This window comes from Rhincodon typus, chromosome 13 (genome assembly GCF_021869965.1).
Source record: "Rhincodon typus isolate 14 chromosome 13, sRhiTyp1.1, whole genome shotgun sequence".
In the NCBI taxonomy this organism is placed as follows: Eukaryota; Metazoa; Chordata; class Chondrichthyes; order Orectolobiformes; family Rhincodontidae; genus Rhincodon; species Rhincodon typus.
Genome location: NC_063344.1, coordinates 4,878,514 through 4,905,662, shown reverse-complemented (window position 1 = coordinate 4,905,662; position 27,149 = coordinate 4,878,514). Strand labels below are relative to the sequence as shown.

Sequence of the window (27,149 nt, the reverse complement as noted above, 5' to 3'; positions counted from 1 at the left end):
TCCACCCTGGGAGAAAGCTTCTGACTGTCCACATTGTCCCTTCATGATCTTATAGACCTCTATTGGGTCGCCCCTCAACCTCCGTTGTTCCAGTGAGAACAACCCAAGTTTTACCAGCCTCTCCTCATACCTAATGCCCTCCATACCAGGCAACATCCTGGTAAATCTTTTCAGTACCTTCTCCAAAACTACCACGTCCTTCTGGTAGTGTGGCGACCAGAATTGAATACAAAATTCTTTCAGTTGTTGATATGTTGTTGGCTGGTACTTGATGACTGTGGAAAAGTATTTATTCAACATGGCAACACAGTTTTCAATATTATCCTGCAGTTAAACCCTCATGGAAATGGGCAGTATGAAGTTTTGTTTCCTTTGGCATATTTCCAGTTTTGCTATTTGCGCCTCAACCAAGGCTAAATCAACAATGTGCTTCCAAATGAATTTTTAAAAATACAAACCACTCCGGTAATTTCCAGTCTGAACTTTGACATGTCTGTAAATGGATGTTTTACACATTTTACACTAAGAGTGAGATATTGTATGGACAAGGTAAAATTAGCAATAGATCAAAGTTGGTAATTTGAGCTACAAGCAGAAAACAACAGGTGGAATGAAAATAAAAATAATAGAACCACTCTTTCGGGTAGCAACTTTGGGGGGAACAAAGGGCTAGTTTGGCTTAATTGATAAGGATTCCAGAAACTTAAGGGTTCCATTCACAAAAAAAGATCAGGGAGAGGGTAGCTTAAAACAATAATCCTTCCTAATATTTCTTTGAGGTCTCTGGTACCTTGCAATGTCTTGCTCCAGAGCTGTTGGTGCAAACGGCCCTTCAAGATCTGTTAAGTATTGCCGATGTAGAGATCTCTAGTTAGAAATTCCCACATAATGACCAGGGGCGACTCAGTGGTTAGCACTGCTCCCTCACAGAGGCAAGGCCCTAGGTTTAGTTCTACTCTCGGACGACTGTCTGTGTGGAGTTTGCCCATTCTCCCCGTGTCTGCATGGGTTTCCTTCGGGTGCTCCGGTTTCCTCCCACAGTCCAAAGGTGTGCAGGTTAGGTGGATTAGTCATGCTAAATTGCCCGTAGTGTTCAGGGATGACTGGATTAGATGGGTTATAGGAGAATTGATCTGGGTGGGATGCTGTGAGGGTCAGTGTGGACTTGTTGGGCCTGTTTCCACACTGCAGGGATTCTGTGATTCTGTGAATTCCAGCCTTGACTGTGTGGAGTTTGCACATTCTCCCCGTGACTGCGTGGGTTTCCTCCCACAGTCCAAAGATTTGCAGGTTAGGTTGATTGGCTATGCTAAATTGCCCATAATGTCGAGGGATGTGCAGGCTTGGTGGATTAGGGTAGGGGGTGGTTCTGAGTAGGATGCTGTTTGGAGGGTTTGTGTGGACTCAGTGGGCCGAGTGGCCTGCTTCCACACTGTAGGGATTCTATGATCAGTCTTGCTAAGATGGGGGAGGGGTTGTTAAGTGGAGACATAAACATAAAATTAAATTATCAGCCCTATGGGTTATTGCATACACTGTCCTTGTGACTGGCATTTTTGGAGCATTGGTAGAGGCCTAAGATTGGGTCTCCAGTCCATTCTCTTGGTTGGGGCAGTAACCTAACAGGAACCCAACATCAGTGTTCTCCTTTATCTTTGAATTTACCCAGCACCCAATCCCTACTTCATGTATATCTGTTTCCTTCTTTAGCATGATTGTACCTTGTGCCTGCCAGCCAGCTGTAAATGTTCAGAATTCATTGCTGTTTTGTCTTAATTTGAGGTGAGCCTGTTGTTTACCATTGGGCCTTCTCCAGTGTCCACATTGCTACAAATGTAAGGACAGTGCAACTCTTAACTAGGTTAAGACTTTTTTTCTTCTGAAACTGGAGAACAAGAGAACAGCACTGAGTCACGCACCATCAACAGGCTTATGAAAAGTGGCAGGGAGGCAGGAAGAGTGAAATATATGTGAGTTAGAAGGAACAAGCTTGCATCTGGGATAAATTCAGATCTAGGTTGAATTACCTCAACAAAACCTGATGACCAAAATGTGCAATCTCTGAAGTAGAATACACTGGAGTCTTCCTGAACATTTGGAAGATTGGAGCTTTGCTGTAATGCTGAATAAAATGTGTTGGAACTGCTTTTCCTTTATATAAATTAAACTGCATTTAAACACCTGGGAATTTTCAAGGTTTTCTTTTCTTTCTAAGTTTTTATTTCCCTACACAGCCTCTGGAGCAGCAGCATGGTATAGTGCCAGACAAAGATGCAGAGTACCTTTTATTTGATCGTGTTGTGAATGTGAGGGAGGACTTCTCTGTTCCTGTTGGTCTTCGAGGAACCATCATAGGAATGAAAGGAGGTGAATTTTAAGGAGCATTATATTTAAAGAGGGTTAAAAGGCCACGAGTTCAGATGGAAGAATGCTTATCTTGATTTAATGTAACTGAGCATGTTTTAGGCTCAGCTGTTTTTGATCTGTTCCAAGTTATATTTGATCAGGCCAGAGATGGATTCTCTTCACTCTAGGCTGTATTTATGAGAAATATGTTGTTGAGACCAAATGTCATTCTAAGTCTAGCTTATTATTTTATGGGATGTGGATTTCTACAATAAAACCAGCATTTGTTGCCTGTTCCTCAATGCCTTTGACCTAAGTGGCTTGTGAGACCACTTCAGAATGAAAATTAAGAGTCAGTGACATTCTTATGCGTCTAGGGTCGTATGCAGTCCAGATCAAGTACCAATGGCAGATTTCCTTCCCTAACGGACATCAGTGAAACAGATGGGTTTTTATAACAATTCATAATGGTTTAATAGACTAGTTTTCACTTCCGAAATAACTAATTGAATTTGAATTCTACCAGCTGCCGTGGTTTGGTTTGAACCTCTGTCCCAAAGTATTAGCCTGGTCCTCTGGGTTTCTAATCCAGTATGTCAGTATGTCACCATGACACCACCAACTTCCCCATGGTAATTCTTAATGATTCTTTATAGAGACTTTGCCTACTATTTTAAATCATTTTGGAGCCAGAATTAAACATCTTCTCTACCTTAAATACTTTTCTTTCTGACTTCCTTTAAATTCACAATTCTTTTTATTGCATGCTTTAGATGTGGAACAACATTTTGGCTAAACTGTATACAGAATTCATTTGATCAAGCAATTTTTGCTTTTATTCATTCATGAGATGTTAGCGTTGCTGGCTGGTCCAGCATTTATTGCTCATTCCCAGGTGCTGTTGAGAAGGTGCTGGTGAGCCGCTGCCTTGAACCTCTGCAGGCCATATGCTGTAGATAGACCAGCAATGCCATCAGGAAAGGACAAAGTCAGAAGTCACACGACACAGGTTATAGTCTGACAGGTTTATTTGACATCATGAACTTTCGGAGCGCTGCTCTTTTGTCAGGTGAGGTCGCACCTCGCCTCTGTTGGTTTATAACCTGGTGTTGTGTGACTTCTGACTTTGTCCATCCCCATTCAACATCGGTACCTTCACATCAGGAAGGGAGTTTCAGGATTTTCATCCAGCGATACCGTTAGAATGGCAATATGTTTCCAAGTCAAGATGTTGATTGGCTTGGAAAGGAACTTGCAGTGTTCCCATGTACCTGTTGCCCTCGTCCTTCTGGATGGTAGTGATCATGGATTTGGAAGATGCTATTGAAAAAGCTTTGGTGAATATCTGCAGTGCATCTTGTAGCTAGTACACATTACTGCTATCAAGTGTTGATGGTAGAGGGAAGGAATGTTTGTGGATGTGGTGCCAAACCAGCTAAGCCTTTCCATGGATGATAAAAAAAACTTCTTGAGTGTTGTTGGAGCTGCATTCATCCACGCAAGTGCATCACTCTTCACTTGTGCCTTGTAAATGGTGGACAGACTTTGAGGGAATCAGGAGTTCCATTACTCACAGCAGGGTCTCTAGCCTCTGACCTGCTTTTAACATAGAAACATAGGAACTTGGAGCAAGAGCAGACCATTTGGCCCTTCAGGCCTGCTGCACCATTCAGTATGATCGTGGCTGATTCTCTATCTTAATGACATATTTCTGGGTTCTCCCCATACCCTTGTTGTCGATTAAAATCTGAAAAAAAATCTTTTTCTTGAATATATTAACTGAGGCTCTTGTAGCTACTGTATTTAAGTGGCTAGTCCAAATTAGCTTCTGATCAACATCCTGGAGGTTACCATTGATGGGGTGCTTCAGCGATGGTAATCCCGTTGAATGTCAAGGGATGATAGAGAGATTCTCTCTTGTTTGGAGACAGTCAAGCCTGGCATTTGTGATGTGTAAGCTGCATGTCACTTTTCAGGCCAAGTCTGGATATTTTCCAGATCTTGGTGCATTTGGATATTCACTGATTCAGTATCTGTGAATTCGCAAACCAATTGTTGATGAACATCCCCACATCTGACCTTGTGATGGAGAAAAGGTCATTGAAGCAGCTGAAGATGGTTGGGCCAAGACCCTGCAGAACTGCTGCAGTAATGTCCTGTGCCTGAGATGATTGAGCAGTGATAACTACAACCACCTTTCTATGTGCCAGGTATGACACCAATCAGTGTAGAGGCTTCCCCTTGATTCCTATTGATTCCAGTTTTGCTAGGGCTTGTTGATGCCACTCTCAGTCAAATGTCACCTTGGTGTCAAGGGCTGTCATTCTCACCTCACCTCTGGAATTTCAGCTCTTGACCATATCTCAACCAACGCCATAATTAAATTAAGGGGTGAGTGAGGCTGGCAGAAACCAAAGCATTAGTTAGCTGGTTATTGCTGAGCAGCTGCAGTGTGATAGCACTGTTGATATGACATCTTGCATCACTTTACTGATCAAGAGTAGACTGATGGGGCGGTAATTGGCTGGGTTGGAGTTGTCCTGCTTATTGTGTACAGGATGTACCTGGGCAATTTTCCAGATTGTCGGGTAAATGACAGTGTTGTAACCCGTTCCAGAGCAGCCTGGCTAATGTTGTGGCAACAAAAACAAAATTGCTGGAAAAGTTCAGCAGGTCTGGCAGCATCTGTGAAGGAGAAAACAGAGTTAACGTTTCGGGTCCGGTGACCCTTCCTCAGAACTGATGGTGGCTGGGAAAACGTCAGTTTATATGCAGAAAATAGGGCGGTGGGTGGGGTAGGGAGTAAACGGTAGGAAAGAACCCAAAGAGAGAGAAAGATAGTTGGACAGACAAAGGAGTTGCTAACGATCAGACTGGGAGGGTGAGTAGTTGTTAATGGGATTAACGGGATTAATGGGACTGATCGTTAGCAACTCCTTTGTCTGTCCAACTATCTTTCTCTCTCTTTGGGCCCTATCCTACCGTTTACTCCCTACCCCACCCACCGCCCTATTTTCTGCATATAAACTGACGTTTTCCCAGCCACCATCAGTTCTGAGGAAGGGTCACCGGACCCGAAACGTTAACTCTGTTTTCTCCTTCACAGATGCTGCCAGACCTGCTGAGCTTTTCCAGCAACTTTGTTTTTGTTCCTGATTTACAGCATCTGCAGTTCTTTTGGTTTTTATTTAGTGTTGTGGCAAGTTCTGGAGCACTCATCTTCAGTACTATTGTATCATTGAGGATAGGGATATTTGTGGAGGTTCATCCTCCAATGAGATGTTTAATTTTCCACTGCCATTCGAGACTGGATGCGGCAGGACTGCAGAGCTTAGATCTTATCCATTGATTATAGAATGATTTAGCTCTGTCAATTGGTGCTTAAGCTGTTTGACACACAAATAGTCCTGTTTTGCAGCTTCACCAGGTTGACAGCTCATTTTTAGGTATGCCTGGTGCTGCTGCTGGCATGCCCTCTGGCAGTCTTCGCTGAACTAGGGTTGATTCCCCTGGCTTGATCGTACCAGTAGATCGGGGATATGCCAGGCTATGAGGTTGCAGATTGGATTGGAGTATGATTCAGCTGCTGTGGATAGCCCAAAGCACCTTGTAGATAATCATAAGCTAAACTTATTCAAAGTCTGTCCAATTCAGCGCAGTGATAGTACCATGCAACATGGAGGGTATTCTCAATTTGAGGGCAGGATATAAAATTTAGGAGCAGAATTAGGGCATTTGACCCATTAAGTCTGCTGTGCTATTCAATCAGGCTGATATCTACCTCAATCCCAATCTCCTGCCTGCTTCCTGTAAGCCTCGATCCCCTTTGCGAATCAAGAACCTATTTAACTCTGTCTTAAATAAGCTGAATGAGTTTGCCTTAGAAGGCTGTGGACGCCATGAGTCCTGCAGATTCATCACCCTCTGGCTGTAGAAATGTCTCCTCATTTAAGCTCTAAAGGGCTGTTCCTTTACTCTGAAGCTGTGCCCTTTGGTCCTAGTTTCTGCTACAGGTGGAAGCATCTTCTCCACATCCATGACTCCGACTTCCTCTCGGCAAGGACTGTGCAGTGGTCATTCCTACTGATACTGTCATGGACAGATGTAGCTGGCAGATTGGTAAGGAAACGGTCAAGTAGGTTTTTCCCTCTTGTTGGCTCCCTCACCATCGGCTGCAGACCCAGTCTAGAAGCAGTGTCAATTAGGACTCGATTGGTTCAATCAGTAGTACTGAGCGACTCTTGGTGGCGGATATTGAAATCTCCCACCCAGAGTACATTTTGCACGCTTGGCACCCTCAGTGCTTCTGCCAGGTGTTGCTCAACATTCAGGAGCAATGATTGGTCAGCTGAGGGAGGGCAGTAATTGATAATCAGGAAGTTTCCTTGCCCAGGTTTAATCAAGTGCAGCGAGATTTTGACTCTGAACAACACAATGTTGAGACTCCCATCACAACTCCATCCTGACTGTATACCACTGTGCCGCCGCCTCTGGTCTGTTCTGCCAGTGGGATAGGGCATACTCAGAGATGGTGAAGGAGGACTTTACAAGATCAACAGGGTTGTGTTTACCATCGACGTTTCTGGTGCGTCAGTCGATGCCAGGTGGTCCAGCCAGTTTTGTTTCTTTTTAGAGACTTTCTAGCAGTGGTTACAATGGAGTGGCTTGCTAAACCATTTCAGTGGGCAGTTAAGAGTCAACTGTATAAATATGGCTCAGGAATCCCATGTGGGCCAGATATGGTAAGGCTAGCAGATTCCTTCCCTCAAGCATATTAGTGATCCAGATGGGTTTTCACAACAGTCAGCGTGGTTATCATTAGACCTTTAATATTTTTATTCAGTTAAAATTCCATTTCCTTGTTGTACGTGGATTTCCTGAACATTACCTGGGATTCTGAATAGTCTAGCGATAATACCACTAGGTCATTCCCTCCTTGTTAATTTGAATTCTCCCTGAAATTCTCAATGATTAATTTTTCTTTCTTTTTAACTTTTGCAATTTAGTTTTCTTTCCTGTTCCTTGCTACTTCCATTATGTCCTTTTCCAAACATTTTTTTTCTCTGTCTATGGCCATAAGAGATCATTCCCAATTAGTGTGTAATGCTTATTTTGTTATTAGTGAAAATTCATTCAGACATGTCCTGAAGCTTTCCAAATGTGGTATCTCATAAGTTTACACATTTTATTCCTTCCTAGACCCCTTCTCTTGCGCACCCTATTTTATTTCTTGCCTCAAGCTGTTGTTTCCATCCTTTATTCACACCTGATCCTAGCAGCATTACACTTCTAGCTTTTATACAATGATCAAACATTTATATGATTATATTGTGGCAAATGTTTCTTTACAGCATCGTACACAAATTTATTTTTTACAGTACCACCTTCTGGAATTCTCAACCCTCTTTCCTGTGTCCCTTGATTCAGAATAACAACATATGCAGTAATCACTTAAAATGCCTTAAATTTTGGGAAATTGCTGTCTCTTCTGTCAACCATTTTGTGCAGTACATTGATTGAATTGGCTCTTTAAAAAAATTTAACAATAAACAAATAATGGGACTGCTGTAATTTTAAGTTAGGATCAGGCAATCTTATCAAAGTACCTTGAATAAAAGCGAAATACTGTGGCTGCTGGAAATTTCAAGTAAAGACAGAAAATGCTGGAGAAACTCATCAGATCTGGCAGTATCTGTGGACACATGCTCAGAGGTGTTCCAAAGAGGTTATTAATGTTAATTCTGTTTCTCTCTCCGTAGATAGTTGCAGACCTGCAGAGTTCTTCCAGCACTTTCTGTTTTTGTTGTCCAAGTACCTGTTTCCCACATCCTCCACCTGCTACTCCGACCATGATTTTTGTGCTTTACAGTGGTCAAGAATTTATAAAGTTCTGTTAGAATTGTCTCAAATAAGTTATATTCAAAACAGTCCTTATTTGAGACTAAAACTATATGCCCTCATTTATGGAATAACTAAAATGTAGACATTTTTTGCCAGGTTCTTAATGCATTCCTTTGAGGTAGGCTGCTATTCTTTTCATAAATATTTTGAACTTGTCTGCTTTGTTGTGTAGCTGAGAGAGAATCTGATGAATCTTATGAAGTATTATTCGATGAAGAATTTCCAAGTGGACTCACCATAAGGTTTGTATATACTAACACCATTGATTTTTTGAGGAGATATTTTTAATTAGTATTTTCATTGTACAAATTGATTAGTAGTACATTTAAGGTTTTATATGTAGTTTTTACTATGAAATTGATTTCTTTAATGGATTGTGTAAGTGAAAATTGACTTTTCCTTTTTGTTGAATATAAAGATAATTCAGCATGGAGTAGGTTTGTTTTGTTCTGATTTTATTAATAAAATGTGGGAGGTGCTAACATCACTGCATTTATTGCCAAAGGTTATTAGCATTTTAAGAAATTGAATGGATGACTCAAAATAAGAATTAGGTTAGTTCAGATTTGAAACCACTGACGTACTAAATTTGTTTTTAGATGCTCTCCTAGCAGAGGTTATAGACTCCCAAAGTGTGCCTTAATCAATCTCAGTTATGGGAATCGTCTGGAATTTGGAGGCCAGAAAGCAGCACCATTGTTAAAACCGCAACCAGCACCAATACCTCAACATGCTATGTATCCTTCATCACAGTCTGGTGCTCAGAAAGTGTCTACAGGAGGCCTGAACCACTCCCCACGCTCCCTGTTTGTACCAACACAGGTGAAGAAACAAGAATATTAATAAAATAAAAACAAACTGCTGGTAAAGCTCTCCAGCATCTGTGGGAAGAGAAACAGAGTTAATGTTTCAAGTTGAATAACTTTTCTTAAGAACTTCTGTTTTTTTTTAATCTCGATCTCCAGCATATGCAGTATTTTGCTTTCTTAGTAGATGTTAATGAATTGACAGACCAGGAACCAAAAAATACTGCAAATGCTGGAAATATGATCTGCCTGTAAAGCGCGTAAGACAACACTTTTCACTGCAAATCAATAAATAAAACCAAATCTGAAATGCAGGAAACACTTATAGCCCAGCCATTTTCATGCAGGGAAAGGGTGAATTTATAAGTGTAGATAAATAGTTCACTACAAGGATTAATGAAAATTTTGATTAATAATCTGCATGCAATACATTTAACTCACCCATCCTTTGAACAAATGCCCTTTCTCCTTATTGAGTGTTTACAGCCATTTGTTAATTAACTGAAACCCCCAGATTTCATGACATACTGTTGCTGGAGTTGCAAATGGGTTTACCTGACCATGCTGAAAGGAGTGTTACTTCAGTGGCTACATTGACATGCTTTTGCCACAGTTCAGTAGAAGTCTGCATTGATCCTGACACTGATAGTTTACATTGAGATAAATGCTAGTGTACACAATCTGCACCTTCGTCTGTCAGCATAACCTTTTGTTCTCTTCTCCCCCATGTTTATCCATTTGCCTCAATTCCCTGTGGTACCAAGTTCCACATTCCAACTGCATTCTAGGTGAGGACATTTGTCCCGAATTCCTTATTTAATACTGACTTGTATCTATGACCTGTAGTTTTAGTCTTCCCATAATTGGAAACATTTTGTCTGACCACCCTCACAAACACTTCCATAATCTTGACAACTGTCAGGTGACCCTCATCTGAATTAGTTATGCTGTCAAAATAAAGAGTGAAGTGGGTCTGAATATGTTTTGGAATTGGCAACCTTATTATACCACCATGAATATGCTCTTTAGTTTTTGTGTCAGGAAGGTGGTTTACAAAGGTGACATAGACCTCTGTTGCTATGAGCTCCAAGATTTTCATTGACAGTTCCCAGTTCTGGAAGTCACTGCAATGAATCTTAAACATATAATGTTGAATTGGTATGAAATATTGGTGTAGAACTACATAGTCCAAATTTGGACCAAGGTTGTTTTTTCAGAATTTTAAGGGGTGCTGTACACTTGTGAATATTATTATTTAGCAGCTGAATGGAAGACAACCATTTCTCAGGGCAGAAAATCAGAAGAATCACGTCAACCATCAAAGAGCAAATGGACCATCTAACTTTCATCAAAATGATGAAAACCAGCGTCAAGGAGGATCTGCTAAGCCGGTAGGGAAGGTGTTAATTATTTGAAAGTGTTATTTGGTGGTTAATGGATTTTTTAAAATTGAATTTTGCACTCCTAATGCTTCTCTAGCCCTATCACTCCTGATTGTCCATGTCATGAATCAGAAATGTTCTGCATTTGCCCCAGATTGGGAGAACAGAATATTTTTGTAATCGCATGAAACCCTCCAATCTAATTCACTGATGCATTCATATATTTCAATTTGCTGAATTAACAGTTCTTGTTCCTCTGGTTGTTACACATCTCTAAGTGAATTGAGGTTTGTTTCCGTGCTAGTTGTGCTCCTGGTGGCAAATAGCCATTAATTTGGCATTTACTGGTGATTTCATTGAAAGTCGCTGATGGGTATGAGAAATGAAAATGTCACTGTGGTATATTAGAAAGCAGCATAACTTTTCTTTAAGATAGTCAGTTAATGTTATAGTTATTTTGACTCTTTTTGTTCATAGAACATTACCAGCTAATTCAACATTCTTATTACAACAATATTTTATACTGTTAAATGTAGGGTGGAATTCCAAAATTAATACTGGTTCCTTTTCTTATGGCAATTGATTTACTAATTGAACTGAACTATGTTTTCTTGCTGTAGGGCCAGTTAAAGTCAGATGACGAATTCTCCACAGTATGGCAGTCCTTACATAACAATCTTGGAACTTCTTCCCACTCCATACAAACCAATTCCCGCTCTACAGATTTACCCACGAAACACTCTTCAGTTTGGCAAGAAAAAGTAAGTACGGGGTTCTCTCAAGTCAAGTCCAAATCAGTAATATTTGACATAATTCAACAACAGTCATTCGGTATGCTTCAGAAGAAGATTAGAACAGTGTTAAAGTAACTAATCCAAGTTACAAATCACTTCCAGTATATTTTGTATGTTAGAGCACATTTCCCCCAGTTAAATATTGGGAAGCCTCTAGCCACTGTTTTCAGTACCCATTCCAAACTTCGTTCCGTCCCTTGTGGCTGCATCCTTCTCCTGGGTAACAGTCTGATTTGAAGTCAATCTGGTGTCATATCTTAACCTGAGATGAGCTTCCAATCTCATATTTGCACAATAATTAATACTGTATAGATTTCCCTCTGTAACATTGTTCGACTTCTTTCCCTATTTAAGCCCGTCTACTGCTGAAACGCTCGTGTGTGCTTTTGTTTCCAGTAGAATCAACTATTTCCAAGTAGATTTGTAGCTCGGGTTGTGGATGTTGTGGTTGGTTGGCTCACCGAGCTGGTTCGTTGTTTCACAGATGTTTTGTTACCGTGCTCTAAAGCTTAAAGAGTCTAAACAACAGGTGGGAAAACACAACGGCACTTCATCGGAGGCTTCTCTGATGATGTTACCCAGCATGGTAATGAAACATCTGCGGAAAAACAATGATCCAGCTCGGCGAGCCAACCAACCACAAGATATTTCTTAAAGGGTGTGCTCTTTCTTAATGAAGGCTACAACATGTTAATATTTCAGATGTGCTGGGTAAAATATCTTCTACGGAGTTCACAGAATCCTGAAATTTGTTGAAAGCGAAATGTTAAACTTCATTGTATCAGATTACCAAAGTTTTAACTATTTTTAAAACGTCCCAACCATTTTTACACTGGCTGCCAAAAGGTCCCTTACACAGGGAGGCATTGCTGCATCATGATACAATGTACATTAAATTACGCAATACGTTATTTTGGATTCAGTGTATATGCTTATTTTTACTCTTCTTTCTGCCCTTTCAGGCTGTGACTGAGCCAGCATCATTTTCAGGGTTTCAGTCCAAAAATTCCAACCCGACAGAAAATAAAATGCAACCATTCAAAATCGATGGCCAGCAAAAACAGAAATGGGGACCATCAGAGCAGCAGGCATGTGCCAGGAAAGGTAACCATTGCAAGTGGGCTTATAGAATTATAGAATTTACAGTACAGGAGGAGGCCATTCAACCCGTCATGTCAGTACTGGCTCCCAAACGAGCTACCCAGCTAGTTCCATTTTCCAGCCCTATCTCCTAGACTGCTGAATGCATCACTTTCAAATTTATATCCAGCTCTCAATGAAACAATGTGGCTATGGCAAAAATAATTAGATGAAATGAAGCCAGTTGAATTTTAGGTGATTTAATGTTGTTAGAAACTGTTGGCAACTTGGATCTAATTTGGAAATTATCTAAGTTGGTGTTGATAATGTTGTTTATTCTAATAAATCTTGTTATTTTGCTGTGAGGAATTAAAACATTTTGACGCGTGCTTTTTTAATTTTGAGATTATCAACTAAACCAGATAGTAAAGGGTCTGCTTTCAAATAATAATACAATTTGAAATTTCTAACTCTGCACTAATAATGGCTAGAATTACTACCTTCATGTTAGTTACAAATACTAACCTGTCAGGGGAAGTTCCCAGTATGGTTTGTTCTGGCCCTGTTTTAATGACCACATTTAGTGAGGAAAATGATTGTGGGCGCATTATACTGTAAAATCTGTGGAGGGAAATGAAAATAAATGTAGGGTTTAGACTCACATTTCACCGATGGTTTAGGATTTGAAATTATCCATCCATGTTTTGTCATGCAAATTTTGACCAGATTCATTTATCGTAAACAATTTGGTCTTTCATTATATATACCTGGTTTCTTTCTAAATTGCACATCATTCCCTGGTATCAAAACATCCAGTAGTTGTTATAAAAACAAAAACTGCTGAAAACATTCAGCAGGCCAGCGGCAACACTGAAGAGAAACAGTGTAAAACTAAAAGAACTGCAGATGCTGTAAATCAGAAACAAAAACAGAAATTGTTGGAAAAGTTCAGCAGGTCTAGCAGCAACTGTGGAGAGAAATCAGAGTTAACGTTTCGGGAATTAATTCTGAGAAAGGGTCACTGGACCGAAACGTTAACTCCGATTTCTCTCCACAGATGCTGCCAGACCTGCTGAGCTTTCCCAGCAATTTTCTGTTTTTTGTGCATGAGAGAAACAATGTTTCAGGTCAGTGAATGAACATTATAATTCTAGTAATTCATTATGGCCTTTGATTGTTAAAAATAAAAGAACAGATATTTTTCTAAGTTACAGAGGACGTTGGTGAGAGCACATCTAGAGTACTGAGTATAATTTTGGCTTTCTTATCTAAGCAAGGGCAGAATTGCATTAGAAGCCATTCAGAAAAGGTTCATTTGACTCATTGCTGAGATGAAGGCGTTTTCTGTACAGAAAGGTTGAACAGATTGGGTCTGAATCCCTCGGAGTTTGGAGGGCTGAGGGGTGATCTAATTGAAACATGCAAGTTCCTGAAGGAGCTGAACAAATGCTGAAAGGATGTTTCACTTGTCAGAGAGTCTAGAACTAGGAGATGTAATTTCAAATGCAATCTCTCGCAATTAAGACAGAGATGAGGAGAAATCTTTGCTATTGAAGAGTCTGCATCAGAGGAGCTCTTTTCTGGGGTCACTGAATACCTCTCAGGCACAGATTGACTCCTTCGTTAGTTAAGCCTGTCAGGGGTATGTAGGAACATGGAACAAAAACAGAAGTTGCTGGAAAAGCTCAGCAGGTTTGGCAGCATCTGTGAAGAAAAAAATCAGAGTGAACATTTTGGGTCTGGTGACCCTTCCTCAGGGACATCCAGTTCTAAGGAAGGGTCACCCGGCCCGAAACGTTAACTCTGATTTTTTTCTTCACAGATGCTGCCAAACCTGCTGAGCTTTTCCAGCAACTTCTGTTTTTGTTCCTGATTTACAGCATCCGCAGTTCTTTCGGTTTTTGTATAGGAATATGGATTTGAAGCAGCAATCAGATCACCTATGATCTCATGAACTGGCAGAGCTGGCTTAAGGGGCTGAATGGCCTATTTTTCTGAACTTGTCTGTTCGTATGATTAAACACTGAATCTGAGACATTTTAAGGCAAATCTTGAATAAGGTGAAGTTCACAAGTACAATTTCAAATTCTTCAACGTTTTGATTATTTAAATATTATATTTTGAATGACAAAGTAATGGACGTTAGACGTTTCATTAAAATACTTGTAATTAATAAATAAATTGATATGGGCACGATAGTTTAATGTATCAAGAATTCTGAATCAGTACTTTTTTCAAAGCTAGTTGTTGGTTAAACTTTCTAAGAAGTAATGCTTGAAATTTGAGCAAGCATGTTATATATTAATAATTCATACATGCATTACAAAGAAAATAGGATGCTCTCACCCTGATGAGAGGAAACTTCTTATTAAGACGTCGTGTGACTAGTGAGACTAGGGATAGGAAGATAGTGTGGTTAAATATATGGTTTAAAAGCTAATGTAAGAGGGTATGTGGATCATTGAGATCTCCTCTAGGGCAGGAGGGACCTGTAGAAGAAGGATGTGTTGCACCTAAACTGGAGGGGCACCAGTATCCTAAGAGGGAGGTTTACTAGTGCCACTCAGCAAGGTTTAAACTAGTGTGGCAGGTGGGCAGGAACCAGAACAGTAGGTCAGTAAGTAAAATGACCAAGGAGGGGTCAGAGACAAAGGATGAGGTTACTGAACGTGGCAAGACTGGTAGTCTGAAGTGTATTTGTTTCATTGCGAGAAATAGATAAACTTCTAATAGATGAACTTAGAGCTTGGATTAATACATATAACAATGGCATTGTAGCTGTTACAGAGACTTGGTTAAGAGTGTCAAGACTGGCAGCTCAACATTTTGATAGGATTGTACTACAGACCTCCCAACAGGCAGCAGGTGATAGAGGAACGGATATGTGGACACATTATGGAAAAATGTAAAAACAACAGTGTTGTTGTGGTGGATGATTTTTACTTCCCGGATATTGACTGGGACTCCCCTAGTGCCAGGGCCTTGGATGGTGGGGAGCTTGTTTAGACCAATCTGAGGTGACCTGCAATTCTTTCAGGTGACATCTAAAGTTATTCTTAAAAGACCGCTTGTAATAAAGGTTTTAAATACGACAAGTATAAACAGTAACTTCAGGTCTGCAGGAACCAATTTCACTTCGTGAACTTTGTCAGTTTCCATTTCTGTCTTTGTTACTTTCTTGCATTCTCAAGAATGTGTCATCTGAAATAACTCCACAGAAGATGGTATCCTGTTACCAAGTCACCCTTTATTTACATGTGAACTGTCCTTGACACTGATCCAGCTCTTTCAGAGCCAGCTCTGAGTGAACAGAACTCTGACACTCCTGTTCTTATCCGTCAGCCATGTCTCCCTGATTGGACTGGGTTAACAGGCCCAAACAAGGAACTCATATTCTGTGAGGTCCACCTGGCTGACCTCATTACAGTCACTATATCACCATGCCCAGCAAGCAGAACATGTGGTAGCCTCCTGCAGTCCACTTCTTTATATGAATTGCAGCCAGGTAAGCCAGCATATGAAATACTCTAAGCAGATTAAATGCTGTGACCTGTAGTAGAAGGTAAATCATCTCTAAAGAGCCTATTGAACAAATTTGGTATTTGCAAACACAAATTCCTACCATAAAGCAAGGATGCTGGAAATCTGAAACAAAACTGGAAATTGCTGAAGAAACTCAGCAGGTCTGGTAGCGTCTGTGGAGAGAAAGCAGCGTTAATGTTTTGGGTTCAGTGACCCTTCTTCAGATTATTTAACACATTAACAAATTCCCGTTTTTTTTCCTTTGTTAAGCACTTTACAAGTCATTCTACTGCCTCATCTGTTTAACTTGGCTTTATTCTTATTGAATATGGTTAATTTGTATTTTCTTTTAATTCTGACACAGTTCTATACTTGAAATTTTAATTTATTTTGCATTTCTCAAAATTAAAACTCTTTATCTTGTTTGTTCTAGCAAAAGAGGATAACTCTGAAAGTTTCAAGGCCAGAAGTCGTGGACCTGAAAACTCTGGCCAATCACAACCATCTGTTTCCAAATTGCAAAATAAACAGGTAATATTCAAGTATTAGAATTTTAACTTTGAGATGTGATATTCTGAAGTCTAGATTTAGCATGTGTACATTTCAGCGTTTACAAGACCAAAATCTGAAGAGATGGCACTGTACTTTGCATCAAACAGTCTTTGTGCTCACTTTTCCTGTAAATTAGCAAAAGGCTGATGGACCTTTGCTCATTTAGTTTTTCTAAAGCAAGGAAGGCATAAATCTTGACCTTTTAATAGGATTGTTAATTTAGGCAAGCTGTATTTGAGTTTACAAGTGCAAACTTGTTGTGAAACATTGCAGGCATGTTCTAGCAATAGTAAACCAAGTATGAAGATTCTAAGACGGAATGAAGACTCAAAAGAACAGAAATCTGCAGTGGTAAGTTGTCAACAGTCTGCATCATTAGAAAGGAATAATTTTTCCACTAAGGTAAGCAGCCACTTGCTGTCTGCATTGAAAGAAGGCACTGAACATTAAGTGTGGTAAACTAAAATGTAGTCGGGAGGGCAGCACGAAAGAGAATCAGTTGTTTATTTATCTCTCTGGCATTTATAGTTGATCTATGGCATTGTGCACGAAGAATGTAAGACAGCTGTGATCTTTGGAAGGAATTGTTATACAGCATGGAATGATTGAACTAGTGTGATTCTAAGCACAGGCTGCATAAAGAGAACCCATTCCTTCTGGTGAGGGACTATTGGATGAGGACAGGCATAATTATATCAAAAGTAGAACTAAGTTGTTTGGCAGTGTTGTAAGAATATGATTTTCCATATAATTGATACATGAAATCATAAAGTCTTCCTCTCCTATTCTTGCCCCTGCTATCCCCTTCCCCTACCCAAAAGAAAATGCCACAGTTGAGGTTAGATCAATTCTAAATGTACAGAAGTTGATAAATTTTTCTTGAGTGATACTATTGATGAAACCAAAATGAGTGACTAGAATGGAAATGATGATCAGTTATGATCAAATTTAATGGTAGAATATGCCTAAGGAAGTGAATGGACTTCTGTTCCTTAACCTGTTTTCCTAATCAGCCTGTTCGGAGATGTTAGCACAGATCTGTTGAGGAGGTGGGACTTGAACCTAGACTTCCTGGTCCAGGTGTAGGGACAGTACCACTGTGCCACAGGAGGGCCTTACATCTATTACTTAATTTTTTGAAAATTTAGCCTATTTTTCTAATCAACTGGGTAGTTCTTTTGGTTGGCTAATAGAGCTGTCTATTTTTCTTTGACCCAACCCTTCCCCCACAATTTTCCAGACAGAATATAGGGAAACTTGCACTAGTGTTTGAACTTTGGTTTTCTTGATCATCTTAACTTGCCTATGTCTGTGTACTTTGCCAGTAGTTACTTATATATGTTTTCTCATTTTGGTTTAGTTATAAAGCCACTTGTTAAAAGTTAACATCAAAAGTTTTTCTCTTCCAAGGTGTACTTCATTTTTATTTTTGAACAGTTTGATAAACTGAGGTGTCACAGTGAAGCTTTTTAAATAATAGTGCTGGTTGTTTTTCTGATATAGCACTCCTGTTCACAGTTCGATTATTAAAATGTACTGTTTGCAACAAAAATAAATTATTTTGCTGGTATTGTCCATTTATACATGGCAAACTATGCTGTATGCTTTCCAACTTCCTATTTTTCTTAGTGTATTATAATTTTAAAACTTATTTTAAGCTTTTTTTGCTTCATGTTGATCCAATAATTTCTTAAAAATTCAAGCCATTCTTTATAAATCTACAGTTTTACTCAAAATTGCATTGAATGTTATGTAATATATTAACAGGTACCATCTGAATTTGAAGAACCATTAGTTTCTTTAAAAAGCCCTGGTCAACAAGGAGGAAAAGACGTACAAGTCTCACAGTCCACAGAAAGTGAGAGAATCACTGGAGAACCTCTATCCCCACAATCTTTTGCCATGGTAGGCATTGTCATCTTTTCAGTTCGGACATTGGCTGCTTTTATTTTGCACTTCAAAACATTTTAGGAAGAGGGCTGTGACAACTGCTATGTTAGTGCAAATATCAGATTTTTCTTTTGTTCACTCACAGCTTGCTGGCTAGCCCAGCATTTATTGCCCATCCCTAATTGCCCAGAGGGATGTTAAGAGTCAACCACTTTTGCTGTGGGTTTATAGTCACATGTAGGCCAGACGAGGTAAGGATGGCAGATTTCCTTCCCTGAAGGACATTAGTGAACCACTCAACAATGGTCATTATTAGACTCTTAATTCCAAATTTTTTTATTGAGTTAAAATTCGACCATCTGCCCTGGCAGGATTCAAACCGAGGTCCACGGAGCATTACCTGTGTCTCTGGATTTGTAGTCTAGCGACAGGACCATTAGACCGTTGCTTCCCCTTATGGTATTAATTTCTGAAAGTTTTGGGTAAATTATAGTTATTAGCCCAAACATTGTGACAACTAGCAGGTCTCCCATCAAGTACAGGCAGTCGTCAGGTAATGAATGGGTTCCATTCTGGAGTCTGATCACAAGTCGATTTGTACTCGGCTCGACACAAATCCAGTCACCATAGTCCTACCAGACAATAGGCTGCTTTCTCATTAGTCAGATTCAACTGGTGGTGATTTAACCTGAGGGCCACCGTATCTCAGGCGAGGGGAGAGGTTGAGAAGGAGATCCCTTCATGATACTCTCAGCCACTGTAGTGAGCTAAACCGACCCCTGCAGGTTGGAACACAATGCAGGACAATGTAAAGCAGCTGCTTGTAAGTACAAGAAACGTTTTTATTTAAAATTACTCACCTATATGGAATTGCCTTTGTAGGCACAAACCTTTGCAGATCAGATGTTTGTAAATTGGGGACATCTGTGGTGTGGAAAATAGATGATGATTAGTTGCTAACAGGAATGCTCTTTTGGGCTATTTCTTAAGAAATCACCAGAAGAGAGAGAATTGTAGGATCCCTACAGTGTGGAAAGAGATCATTCAGCCCAATGAGTCCACACTGACCCTCGAACTACCCTGCGACCCCCTCCACCCTATCCCCGTAACCCTGCATTTACCAGCTAATCCACCTAGCCTGTGCATCCCTGGACACTACATGTCAATTTAGCATGGCCAGTCCACCTAACCTGGACATCTTTGGACTGTGGGAGGAACCAGGGCATCCATACGAAAGCCATGCAGACACGGGGAGAATGTGCAAACTCTACAGAGACAGCTGCCCAGGGGGTGCAGTCGAACCCATATCCCTGGCATTGTGAGGCAGCAGTGCTAACCACTGAGCCACTGCACTGCCCATGTAAAAGGCAAAGGCATTTCTCAGCAATTATAACTACTTACCCATTTGCTGAGAAGTTAATTGTCAGTTGTACATTTCTGGCATCCAGTCAAAGGAATGCAGTATTGATTTTCTGCCAGTTTTGTTTAAATTAAGATTATTGTGCATCTGGACTATGCTAGGCTCCTGCTAAATGCAACATACTGCTCATTTTCTGTGGTGCAACCTGCATATGATTTATCCATCACAGTTCCAGCATCAGTCTATAAGCAATCTCTCACTTGCATAGGATATTTTAGCATTTAAAAATAGCACTGGCTTAACAGGAATTCTTTCCCCAACTAAATACCTTAACGATCAAAAGATTTTTTTCAAAAAAAGTAATCAAAGTGTGCAATTTTATCTATTTTGGCTCCTGCATTATACTGTATACTTAGACTAGAATAGGACTTTTAAGATGATAAGTATACTGGTTGTAAAAACTGATTATATAGGCCTGTGCAGGTTTGTTTGTTTATTATATTTGTTGTCAAAAGTCTATCAATGCTAGAAGCCTAAACTTTACGTGGAGAGCAGTTGTTTGTTTGCAATGTGTAGGTGATTTTTGAGTGCATGCTTGGTTCAGAATTTTAGAATTGGGTTTATTGTCACGTGCACCCAAATGAGTGCAGTTAAAAGTTTGTAATGTCGCTTCTTTGACGCCATCTTAGGTACAGGATACCTAGGTACAGATACTTATGCGTTTGTTGCAGAATTGAAAGAGTTTAAAAAAAGGTCCAGCATAGGAATACAAGGTTTTTAAAAAGTACTCAAAGTCCAGAATAAGAACAAAAGTACTCAAATTACAGTCCATTTCACTTAGTCCTTGCCTGCTGGGCTTCAGAACTCGAGGCCCACTGCCTCTGTGTGCTGGCCTCCGGCCTGGGACCCGTCTCTAGGACTTGTTTCCCAGGCCAGCCTTTGCTCAGACTCGCTTCCCACACCAGGCTCCACCTCACAACTGGCCTCCGGGACTTGCCACAAGGACTTGTCTCCCGGGCTGGCCAGACGCGGATTTGCCTCTGGTGCCAAGCTCCAGCCCACAGCCCATCTTTAGGACTAGCCTCCAGGACTCGTCTTGTCATTTAACTAGCCAAAGCATATTGCCTTCTATAAATTCCACTGCTCAAATGAGAAATGACTTGAATGAAAAGCATCAGGATGCTATGTCTTTACAAGCAAACAGATTGTTTTCATGACAAAATGTTGGGTAATCCAAATTGTTGACCAAATTCCAAATGTCTCTGACCAAGCTTGATTAATCACCAGATGGAATTGAAGAGTGTTAAGTGTGAAGTTATAGAATTAATTAGAAGAAGTGAACATTAGGATTTAATAATAAATAGCAAGGTACTTGAGGTAATCACTTAGAGTCTTGGGGATTTTGTTGGATGTACTGTTAGCTCATTGTGTGAAAGAAGAGAGCAAATAGACTGTTAGATTATTAGCTGAGGAGATTAGTTATAGGTCTGTGTTGTTGAACTTATGGTCTTCATGAAGCTGTTTCTGGAGTACTTTTGTTTCTTTTTATTATGGAAAAGATGTATTATTATTGAAGTGAGTCAAAAGATACCAAAAAGATGTTTCTGAACTTCAAGAAGCTTGGTTTACAAGGAAAGATTGCCCAGTCTATGACTAAAAAGATAAACACAGGATGGATGTTCCTGATGACCAGGGAGTCCAGAATCAGGGGTCACAGTCAAAGGATATGGGGTAGGCCACTTAGGACTGAGATGAGAAATTTCTTCACCCATAGCGTCGGGAGCCTGTGGAATTCTCTGCCAGAGAAAATGGTTAAGGCCAAAGCATTGAATGTTTTCAAGCAGGAGTTAGGTATAGTTCTTAGGACTAAATAGATCAAAGGGTATGGGGGAGAAAGTGGCAATTGTGTGGAGTGAATTGCATGATCAGCCATAAGAATATGATGGACATCATAGGTTTGAAGGGCCAAACGGCCTGTTCCTGCTGCTGTATTCTATGTTTCTATGTCTATGTTAGCTTAAGTCAGAAATCACACGATACCAGGTTATAGTCCAACAGGTTTATTTGAAAGCACAAGCTTTAAGTGCCTCAGTCCTCCTTCAGGTGTTAGTGAGAGGGATAGTATCAGACACAGAATTTATAAGTAAAACATTAAAGATTCACACCATTGATGCGGATGTGCTAAATAAACCTAAGATGCTGCTAAATCTTAAATCAGTTAAAAGGTTTTAATTGATTAATATGTACATGTAATTTATATTTGCAGATGCATTTTAGTTTGTTCAAAAAGTGCACAATTTATAGACAGTCTTAATATGGTGCTTTATAAATTCCTACTTTAGAAATAAAACCAGTCTGACTCCAAACTAAAACATAAATAGATTCTAAACAAGGCCTCACACCTAACATACATTGTCTGACCTAAAATGTCACCTTTACACTGATAAAACCTTTAGTTGTCTCAGGACCGTGACTTGAAAGGAATTTGGGGATTTACATATCCATATTAATCAATTAAAACCTTCTAACTGATGAAAGATTTAACAGCATCTTAGGTTTGTTTAGTACGTCCTCATCAATGGTGTGATCCTTTGATCCTGTAAATTCTGTGTCTGATACTACCTCTCTCATTAACACCTGTAGGAGGAGGGAGGCCCGGAAAGTTTCTGTTTTCAAATAAACCTGTTGGACTGTAACCTGGTGTCGTGTGATTTCTGACCTTGTCCACCCCAGTCCAACACCGGCACCTCCACATTATGTTAGCTTAGATCATGATCCTTAATGTTTTCACAAAATGGAACCTTAGTTACTAGGGTGTTGGAGGAAAATAGGATCTCCTTTGTAAAAATAAAATGAGTTTTGGAAAGGTCAACAAAATGGACAAACTGTTTCCACCCAAACCATCACTATCAGTTTTTTTTTGAAGTAATTGAAAATAGAATAATAAAATCATAGGTTATGGCACAGAAAGATATCTTTTAGTAAGTCTTGTCCATGCTGGTTGTCTGGAGGGACAGTGAGTAAAACAAAATAAGAATGTGTTATACAGTATCTGATGGAACTGAGAAAATATCAGCAGGTAATGAATAACTTGTAACAGGTTTTGTTTTGGATTTTGTAGTATGTTCCAATATGTTACAGCAGCTGAATCTCTTGTACTTGTATACATAATAGTTGTTTTGAGATATAAGCATTAGGGATTGCTGTGTGGGCTGTACTACCAAAATAATGGAAGGGAGAGTCTGAAATAAAGTGCCAAATTGAAAATATCTTGCAAGCAGGTGGTGTTGTAGAGATGTTGAACTTGCTTAAAATCAAAAAAATTTTAAACAACTTTTTATATGTTGCTCGGTTTTTCTAATTATAATAAGTCTTCGACTGGGTGACTAATCCAAGAATAAGCTATGTCATATTACTTGCAGAGATCAATTTATATATCTATAGCTTGTTTAATGTGTCTGCAGTTGGTAAGGAAGTTGTTTTCCTGAACTAATTGAAAATATTAATGTCAGTGTTTTTGGAAAGATCTCTCAAATTTATCTGAATTCTTTGAAGTCATAGAGCCAAACAACATAGAAGCAGACCCTTCGGTCCAACTCGTCCATGCTGACCAAATTTCCCAAATTAAAGTAGTCCTATTTCCCTGCATTTGTCTCATATCCCTCTAAATCGTTCCCGTTCACGTACCTGTCCAAATGTCTTCTAAATGTTGTAACTGTACCTGCATCCACCATTTCCCCTGGCAGATCACGTCACATACGAGCCACCCTCTGTGTGAAAAAGTTGCCCCTCAGGCTCCTTTTAAATCTTTCTTCTCTCACCTTAAAATTATACCCTCTAGTTTTGAACACCCCTACCCTAGAGAAAAGACCTTTTGCTATTCACCTTATCTATGCCCTTCATGATTTTATAAACCTGTATAAAGTCACCACTCAACCTCCTATGCTCCAGTGAAAAATTTCCCAGCCTATCTAGCCTATCCTTTTTAACTCAAACTTTCAAGTCCTGGCAAAATCCTTGTAAATCTTTTCTGAACCTTTTCCAATTTAATAATATCCTTCCTATAGCAGGGCGATCAGAACTGTACGTAGTACTCCAAAAATGGCCTCACAAACATGCTGTACAACTGCAATGTGACATCCCAACTCCTATACTCAATGGGCTGAGCAATGAAGGCAAGCATGCTAAACACCTTCTTAACCACCCTGTGCAACTTTCAAAGAGTTATGTCCCTGAACCCCCAGATGTCTCTATTGGACAAAACTACCCAGGGCCCTACCATTAATTGTATAGTCCTGTCTTTGTTTGTTTTACCAAAATGCGCAATACCTTGCATTTATCCAATTTAAACTCCATCTGCCACTCCTCAGCCCATTGGCCCAATTGGTCAAGATCCCTTTGTAATCTTAGATAATCTCCTTCACTGTCTACTATACCATCAATTTTGGAGTGATCCACAAATTTACTCGCCAAGCCTCCTAAATTCTCATCCAAATCGTTTACATAAATCACAAACAACAGTGGACCCAGCAATGATCCCTGCGGCACACCACTGGTCACGAGCCTCCAGTCTGGAAAACAACCCTCCACCACCACCCACTAGTCTTCTACCTTCAAGCCAATTTAGTATCCAATTGAATGGGGTGGCCTGGTGACTGAATGGTTAGCACTGCTTCCTCACAGCACCAGGAACTCGGGTTCAATTCCACCCTTTGGCAAATATCTGAGTGGAGTTTACATCTCCTTCCTGTGTCTAGGATTTCTTCTGAGTGCTCTGGTTTCCTCCCACAATCCAAAGATGTGCAGGTTAGGTAGATTGACCATGCTGAATTGTCTATGGTGTTTAGGGATGTGCAGGCGAAGGGGATTAGACATGGGAAATGCAGGGTTACAGGGATAGGGTGAGGGGGTGGTTTTGGATGGGATGCTCTTCAGAGGATTGGCGTGGAGCAGTGGGCCAAATGGCCTGATTCCACACTGTTAGGGATTCTTATTCTATGAATTGGCAAACTCTTCCTGAATCCCAAGTGTAATGTCTGTCTTGTATCCACCCTTGAAACAATATAAGCTCCAACTTCACAAAAACTGTGCTAAGCAGGATCTTTCAGTAAAAAAAATCGTAATGGTGTTTTTATTGAAATAGATTAAAGGCAATCTCAGTGCGGACCCTGTCAGTCAACAGACTTCTACCATGGTGCTCCACTCCAGATGTTAGGGCAATTTTATTAAAATGTCATTTTGAGACATGTACACATTACAAGTTACCATGGAGTCACCATCTTCTTAACATCTCCCCTTGCTGGAGATATGGTCACCCTCAAGTTAAACCTCCACCAGTTGTCTCTCTGTAGTAGTTCAGTAGGATGATGGCGACTAAGCTGATATTGCAAGTCACCTTCATGTTGGAAAAACCTGCTGGAAATGGATTATCCTTTTCATCCATATATAGGCCCCAGAACCTAAAACTGAATTGGGTGTGTTATGTTTTGGCTTGATTTGTATAGGTTTGAGACAGTTGTTGCTCACAATTTCTTGCATTTTCCTTGGGATTATTCAAACTGAAGTATCTTGAACAATAGCACTTATTACTGAAGGAGCTAGTTTATTGTTGATTATTGTATAAAAGATGCAAAGTATTTTCAATCCATTGTGGGCAATAGAATATAATCTTCAATGCATTCTCAGAAAGTTATCTCTTTTTAACCCATCTATTAGTTTAAAATATTCTTGGATTGTTAATCCACATTAATTACTTGGGCATTCTAGTCTAGTTGTGTCAAAATAATGTTCTGCTCCCATGATGAATTCTTCTATTTGTATGAATTAATAATTTGGATGTTTTCTTCATAGCTTGAATTTGTGAAAAACCATGTAGAATCAATTCAGTTTTAATTCTCATCAATGTAATAAATATTTTAATTTTGCTAATAGAAAGGAACACAGATGTTAAAGGAAATTCTGAAGATAGATGGTACAAGTGCAACCCCTCAGAAAGAAATAAATATATCCTCTAATACTAAGCTAGAGAGCTTTCAGACATCCACTACCCTTCATGAGAAACCAGGATATACCCCACATCAACGTCCAGTAAAAAAACTTGGTAAGTAATAAATACCATCTGAAATGACTGTATGCTGCGTACATTTTTAGTTTTGTCCTGCTCAAGACCAAATCAATAAAGAAAATTGTGTGGCCTTTTCTGGTAATTGTAAAACAAGTGCAGAATTACCAGTCGACTCCCAAAGATGAGTGAATTTGAATCCCAGTCTCAATTTATATTCATACTTTTTTCTGATCTCAGGAGATGAGCAGTTTTGCTTGGGAATGCAAAATCCTGCTTTGCCATCCGTGTTTTTTTTTTCTTTATTCATTCACGGGATGAGGGCTTCGCTGGCTAGGCAGCATCTAGTGCTCGTCCCTAATTGCCCAGAGAGCAGTTAAGAGTCAACCACATTGCTGTAGATCTGGAGTCACATGTAGGCCAGACCAGGTAAGGATGGCAGTTTCCTTCCCTAAAGGACATCAGTGAACCAGATAGGTTTTTCCTGACAATCGACAATGGATTCATGGTCATCATTAGATTCTTAATTCCAGGTATTTTATTGAATTCAAATTCCACCATCTGCCATGGCGGGATTCGAACCCGGGTCCCGAGAACATTATCTGGATCTCTGGATTAACAGTCCAGTGATAATACTACTAGGCCATCGCCTCCCGTTGTGTATACAAGCACGTGTGCAGTTATGCTTTTGAGCTGATGGATGGAATTTAATTTGGATAAATGTAAAGTATTGCATTTTGGTAAAACAAACAAGGGCTGGACTTGGACAATTAAAAGTAGGGCATATCTAGTGTTGTAGAACAGAGAGACTTAGGGGTTCAGGTACATAATTCTTTGAAGTTTACATGTAGACAAGCTGGTTATGAAGGCATTTCGCACGCTTGCCTTCTTGCTCAGACTTTTGAGTTTAGGAGTTGAGATGTCATGTTGAGGTGTACAGATGTTGGTGAGGCCACTTCTGTAATACTATGTCCAGTTCTGGTCACCCTGTTATAGGAAGAATATTGTTAAGCTGGAGAGGGTTGAGAAAAGATTTACCAGGATGTTGCTGGAACTGGAGTGTTTGAGATATAGGATTGGCTGGATAGGTTGGGACTTTTCTCGCTGGAGTGTAGGAAGTTGAGGCGTGACCTTAGAGAGGTTTATAAAATATTGAGGAGTATGGCAGGTGCCTTTTCCCTTAGGGTGGGAGATTTCAAGACTAGGGGGCATATTTTTAAGGTGAGAGGAGAAAGATTTAAAAAAGACATGAGCAGCAGGTTTTTTTACACAGAGTGGTTCGTGTGTGGAATGAACTTCTCGAGGAAGTGGTGGATGCGGGTGCAGTTACATTGTTTAAAAGGCATTTGGTTAAGTGCATGAATAAGAAATGTTTGGAGAGATATGAGCCAAGTGCAGGCAGGTAGGACTAGTTTAATTTGGGATTGTGGTTGACATGGCCTGGTTGGACCGAAG

At 39.9% G+C, this 27,149-nt stretch overlaps 1 protein-coding gene across 1 annotated transcript in view; it reads left to right on the top strand.

Moving 5' to 3' along the window:
* The window catches only part of LOC125484666 (5'-3' exoribonuclease 1-like), a 47,847-nt gene that overhangs the window by 2,693 nt on the left and 18,005 nt on the right, over window positions 1-27,149 (top strand). Inside the window, exons 4-13 of the mRNA XM_048604228.1 lie at window positions 2,235-2,367; window positions 8,420-8,489; window positions 8,847-9,069; window positions 10,313-10,444; window positions 11,056-11,196; window positions 12,192-12,333; window positions 16,265-16,362; window positions 16,657-16,734; window positions 18,151-18,288; window positions 25,565-25,733. Coding sequence (XP_048460185.1) covers window positions 2,235-2,367; window positions 8,420-8,489; window positions 8,847-9,069; window positions 10,313-10,444; window positions 11,056-11,196; window positions 12,192-12,333; window positions 16,265-16,362; window positions 16,657-16,734; window positions 18,151-18,288; window positions 25,565-25,733 — 1,324 coding nt within the window. The remainder of the gene's footprint in view (window positions 1-2,234; window positions 2,368-8,419; window positions 8,490-8,846; window positions 9,070-10,312; window positions 10,445-11,055; window positions 11,197-12,191; window positions 12,334-16,264; window positions 16,363-16,656; window positions 16,735-18,150; window positions 18,289-25,564; window positions 25,734-27,149) is intronic.